Source organism: Eimeria tenella, genomic scaffold, assembly GCF_000499545.2.
Source record: "Eimeria tenella Houghton genomic scaffold, Eth_scaff331, whole genome shotgun sequence".
Classification (NCBI taxonomy): domain Eukaryota; phylum Apicomplexa; class Conoidasida; order Eucoccidiorida; family Eimeriidae; genus Eimeria; species Eimeria tenella.
In genome coordinates, this window is record NW_013543128.1 from 4,748 (window position 1) to 10,443 (window position 5,696).

The window sequence follows — 5,696 nt, forward strand, 5'->3', positions numbered from 1 at the left end:
GGATCGATCCCGGGATCGATCCCGGGATCGGTCGCGATCCCAGGGCTTCGGGGGGCGGCGGCGCAGCGGCAGGCAGCTCGCCATGAGGGTTTAGGGTTTAGGGTTTGGGGTTTGGGTTTGGGGGCGCGCTGCGCAAAGCCCGAGCGCCACGGTGAAACTCGCCCAGAAACCCTAAACCCTAAACCCTAAACCACAAACCACAAACCCTGAACTGCACACCACAAACCCTAAACCCTCGCGCCGGAAAGCGAGGGTTTAGGGTTGCGCGCGGCGGCGAGCTCAGGTGTATCGACGGCGCAGGCTTCTTCGGAGGTGCAGTCTTGAGTTGGAATTTATTTATTTCATTTAATTCATTTAATTCATTTAAAATGAAAAATGAAGAAAATAAAGAAATAAAAAAGAGAAAATGCAAAAGAAAAGAGCCAAACAGCCGCGGCGGCGAGCGGTGGCGGGCCGGTGTCGACAGACGCGAAGCAAACCCTAAACCCTAAACCCTAAACCCTAAACCCTCAAACTCCACGCAGAAATTAAACTTTTCAACTGTTATTTCCTTTTCCTTTTTGTCTTTTCTCACTTTCATATTCTAAACTCTCATTTAGCGCCAGGTAGCCAACGACCGCAAACCACCGTCGGCACACAGCCACCAAACCCTAAACCCTAAACCCTAAACCCTAAACCCTAATCCAAAAGGCTCATTTCTTGGCTCTAAATCCTCGAGTTTCAATGTTGCTTACTGTGCTCCAAAGCAGAAACTTCAAACTCTAAACCCTAAACCCTAAACCCTTAACCATTGGCTCCAGCGCACAGCTCAACCCTAAGCCGAACCCTTGCTGGCTTAGATCCAACCCTACTTCTAAACCCTAAACCCTAAACCCTAAACCCTTAATTATGTTGCGTGTGACGCCAATAGTAATAAGGGTTTACGAGTCACTTCGGGGCATGGCTAGGAAGGGCTTAACTAGGGTTTAGGGTTTAGGGTTTGGAGAGGGTCAAGAGGCAAATCAGGGTTTACGGTTAGGGTTTAGCATCTAGACAGAAGTAAGAGCTGAACTAGGGTTTAGGGTTTAGACAGGTTTGAGTTGAATTAGGGTTTAGGGTTTGGACAAGGTCGAGTAGATCTAGGGTTTAGTGTCTAGGGTTTAGACAAAGTTTAGTTGAATTAGGGTTTAGACAGGTTTGAGTTGAATTAGGGTTTAGTGTTTAGACAAGGTTGAGTTGAACTAGCGTTTAGGGTTTAGAAAGCGCTGAGTTGAATTAGGGTTTAGGGTTTAGACAAGGTTGAGTTGAAATAGGGTTTAGGGTTTAGACAGCGTTGAGTTAGATGAGGGTTTAGGGTTTAGAGAGCTTTGAGTTGAATTAGGGTTTAGGGTCTATGAGTTAGAAAGTGTTGAGTTGAGTGAGGGTTTAGGGTTTAGAGTTTAAACTGGGTTGAGGCGAATTAGGGTTTAGGGTTTAGACAGGTTTGAGTTGAACTAGGGTTTAGGGTTTATAGTTTAAACTGGGTTGAGTTGAACTAGGGTTTAGGGTTTAGACAGAGTTGAGTTAAATTAGGGTCTAGGGTTTAGGGTTTAGACAGGCTTGAGTTGAATTAGGGTTTAGGGTTTACAAAGAGTTGAGTTGAATTAGGGCTTAGGGTTTTGAGTTCCTCTCGACAAACCGCTGGAGTGATAAAGAGACATCCCCTAGAGGGCTTAGGGTTTAATTGTTTAGGGTTTAGGGTTTAATTGTTCAGGGTTTAGGGTTTAATTGCTTAGGGTTTAGGGTTTAGGGTTTAGGGTTTAACTGAACACTACATGACACAAAAAGAAAATAAGCAAAACAAGCAAAACACAAATGAATAAATAAATAAATAAATAAATAAATAAATAATAATAATAAAGAATAAGTAAATAAATAAATAAAACTAGAAAAGCTAAATAAAAAATAAATAAATAAATGGTAACGGTCAGAAGTCTCCTTTCATCGATTTAGAAAACGAAAAAAGAGGTTCAAAGCAAACCCTAAACCCTAAACCCTAAACCCTAAACCCTAAACCCTAAAGCCTAGGCGCTAAACCCTAAACCCTAGCCCGTCAGGGCCTTCTGGGTCTGCGGCCGCTTTGGGCGGTGGCTGGGGCTCCGCGGCGGCGAGGGTTTAGGGTTTAGGGTTTAGGGTTTGGGGTTTAGGGTTTGGGGTTTGCAGGGTTTGTTTGAGGGTTTGGAGAGTGCGGGTTTCGCGGGCTAGGGTTTGGAGGTTTAGGGCTCGGAGTTTGCTGCAGACAAAAGTGTTTTTGATATTTTGATTTTTAGGGTTTAGGGTTTGCTGCTGAATGCTGCAGTGCAGCATTTTGGAGAGAAGTGTGCAGCTATTTGTGCACTGCAGCAGCAGCTCCTTGCGCCGCTGCTGCCGCTCCTCTGCTGCTGCTGCTGCTGCTGCTGCTGCTTCTGCTGCTCCTGCTGCTGCTGCTGCTGCTGCTGCTGCTGCTGCTTTCTTCGGGGGCAGCAGCTCCTCCGTCAGCAGCTGCAGCTCCTCCCCAGCAGCTTCCAGCAGCTGCCCCAAAGCTGCTGCAGTCTCTGCAGCAGCAGGACTGGGGTCCATAATTAGGGTTTAGGGTTTAGGGTTTAGGGTTTAGGGTTTAGGGTTTGAGCGGCCGACGGGGGAACGGGGCTCATAGCTGTGCCCCGGCATCAAAGTTAAAGAGGAAAAACAATAATATATTCAAAACCGAAAGCTGAGGGTTTAGGGTTTAGGGTTCAGGGTTTGGGGTGTAGGGCTGGCAGGGTTTAGGGTTTAGGGTTGAGGGTTTAGGCTTTAGGGTTTAGGGTTTGGAGCTGGGGCCCCGGGGGGCTGGCTGCGGGCCCCGGGCCTTCTTAGTGGTATTTAGTTAGGGTTTAGAATTGCAAAAATTTAATTTTAGTTTTTTAATGAAGTGCTGCTCGCCGCCTCCTAAACCCTAAACCCTAAACCCTAAACCCTAGGCGGTAAACCCTCGTTCTGTGGGGCGTGCCTCTGCGCTGCGCCTAGGGCCTTCTAGCCCTTCAGCGTTTTTCAGGGTTTAGGGTTTGGAGTTTTAGCTTCAGGGTTTAGGGTTTGGGATTTAGGGTTTAGGGTTTAGGGTTTAGGGTTTAGGGCCTAGGTTTAGGGTTTTCCACTGCTTCTGTCGCCTGCGGCTCTGGCTGGCGCGGTCGCGCCCGAATTCAAGCTTCAGGCTTCAGCGCCTAGGGTTTAGGGTTTAGGGTTTAGGGTTTAGGGTTTAGGGTTTAGGGTTTAGGGTTTAGGGATGGCCATCTCGTTTGCTGCTGCTCGCTGGCGGCCTGTGGCTCTGCCGAGCAGTTTTGCTGCTGAGGGTTTTCTGGGGCTTGAAGAACTGGTGGAGGAAAAGGAGACAAAAAATGAGACAGCAGCAGCAGCAAAAAGAAAAAGAAAAAGGAAGCAGCAGCAGCAGCAGCAGCAGCAGCAGCAGCAGCAGCAGCAGGGGGGGGCGGAGGATGGCGAGGCCCCACAGCCCGAAAAAAGAAAAAAGAAAAAGCGAAAGACGCAGCAGCAGCAGCAGCAGCAGCAGCTGACTGAGACGTCTGCAGCCACGGAACCCAGCAGCAGCAGCAGCAGTAGCGGCAGCAGCAGCAGCAGCAGCGACAGCAGCAGCAGCAGCAATGCTTTGCAGCGACTGGGCCCCGAGTTTCAGGGCCCCACGGCGGCTCAAGCAGCATCAGCAGCAGCAGCAGCAGCAGCAGCAGGGGGGAACCCAGGAGCAGCAGCAGCAGCAGCAGCAGCAGCAGCATTTGAGTGCATGTATGGCAGCTACGAACTCGTGGAAACCCTAGATGAGGGTTTGCACGAGTGGAAGCAGCACTTAGGAGGAGACATTTGTTTGCTGCACCCTGCTGTTTCGCGAGTGCTGCTGCAGCAGCAGCTGCTGCGGCCCACGCCGGTGCAGCAGCAGCTGCTGCTGCCAGCAGCAAGAGACAGAAAAGATTGTGTTGCTGCTGCTCAAACTGGCTCCGGCAAAACCCTAGCTTTCGCGCTGCCCATAGCTAGCTGCTTGGCTAGCCAGCTAGCCAGGCGGCTGGAGAAGTGGCAGGAGCGGCAGCAGCAGCAGCAGCAGCAGCAGCAGCAGCAGCAGCAACAGCAGGAGATCAGCGAGGAGGAGCTGGAGCAAAAGAGGCAGCAGTTCCTGCTGCAGCAGCTGCAGCAGCCAGGACCTGCAGCACTCATCTTGGAGCCCACCAGAGAGCTCGCCCTGCAGGTGAGGGTTTAGGGTTTAGGGTTTAGGGTTTAGGGTTTAGGGTTTAGGGTCTAAATAGTGAAGTGCAGCCATCATAAAGGTACGCTTAAGTTGTCCATCTCACGTTTTTCTCCTTATTTTTTCCTTTAATTATATTTTATTTACTTATTTATTTATCTATTTATTTATCTTATTTATATACTTTATTATTTATTTTAATTAATTTATTTATTTCATATTATGGATTTGTCTGTCTGTACACTTGAATGCTGCAACGCTGTCATGTACAGACACCTCAATTTAAACTTGTCTACCACTTCATATCCCCCGCTGGTGCTGCTGCTGCTGCTGCTGCTGCTGCTGCTGCTGCTGCTGCAGGTGCTGGAGGTGCTGCAGCAGCTGTGCGCGTACACGCCCATTCGTGCTGCTGCTGTTGTTGGGGGTTTATCTCCTGAGAAGCAGCTAAGGGTTTTGGGCAGCAGCAAACCCTTGCTGCTGGTGGCAACTCCTGGGCGTTTGTTGGCGCTGCAGCAGCAGCAGCCAGCAGCAGCAGACGCTGCTGCTGCTGCTGCTGCTGCTGCTGCGCTTGGGGGCCCCGTCGGCACGGAGGGGGCGGAGGAGCAGCAGCAGCAGCTGCAGCAGCAGCTGCAGCAGCGTCTGCTGCTGCTGCTGCAGCAGCAGCAAAGCAAAAGAGACAGAGTTGCTGCTGAGGGCCTCGCTTTCGCCCAAAACTTCTCGCTGCTGCAGTTCCTTGTCCTAGACGAAGCAGACAGGCTGCTGCTGCAGCAGCAGCAGCAGCAGCAGCGGGGCAGGAAAAAAAGTAAGAAGAAGCAGCAACGGGGACAAAAGCTGCTGCCGCCGACGGAGACAGAAGAGCTGCTGAAGCTGGTCTACGCGCAGCTAGACGCAGCGCCGCCCAAAGGCAGCAGCAGCAGCAGCAGCAGCAGCAAGAAGAAGAAAAGGCAGCAGCAGCAGCAAGGCGCGCCGCAGCAGCTGCGCGGACGAGCAGCAAACCTGCAGACTTTTGTGCTGTCCGCAACGCTGGTGCTCGCGCTGCAGCGGAAGCAGCAGGGGCTGCAGCTCAGCTGCAGCAGCAGCAGCAGCAACAGCAGCAGCAGCGGCGGGCGGAAGGAAGAAGGAGGTGCTGCTGCTGCTGCTACGCTGCTGCAGCACGTAAGGATACGGCCGAAGCATTTGGTAGCAGTGCGCATCACTGACGAGGAACAGCAGCAGCATGTGTGGCAGCAGCAGCAGCAGCAGCAGCAGCAGCAAAACTCTGGAGAGACTCAGCTGCAGCAGCCCAGCAGCAAGCTGCCGCCGACTCTCCGCCTCAGCGTCTGGAAGTGCACCGCAGAAAGTGAAATGGTTAGCAGCAGCAGCAGCAGGAGTAGCAGCAGCAGCAGCAGGAGTCGCTGCAACAGCAGCAGCAGCAGAAGCAGGAATAGCAGCAACAGCAGCAGGAGTAGTAGTAGTAGCAGCAGCAGCAGCAGCA

The 5,696-nt window shown here is 51.5% G+C and overlaps 1 protein-coding gene across 1 annotated transcript; it reads left to right on the forward strand.

Annotated features, from left to right (window-relative positions):
• Window positions 1-3,259: 3,259 nt before the first annotated feature.
• ETH_00003295 (uncharacterized protein) lies at window positions 3,260-5,569 on the forward strand (the record flags this gene model as incomplete). Its single annotated transcript, XM_013376312.1, has 2 exons — window positions 3,260-4,225; window positions 4,583-5,569. Coding segments are annotated over 2 exons (1,953 nt in total), but the record flags the coding sequence as incomplete, so codon positions are not given.
• Window positions 5,570-5,696: the final 127 nt, after the last annotated feature.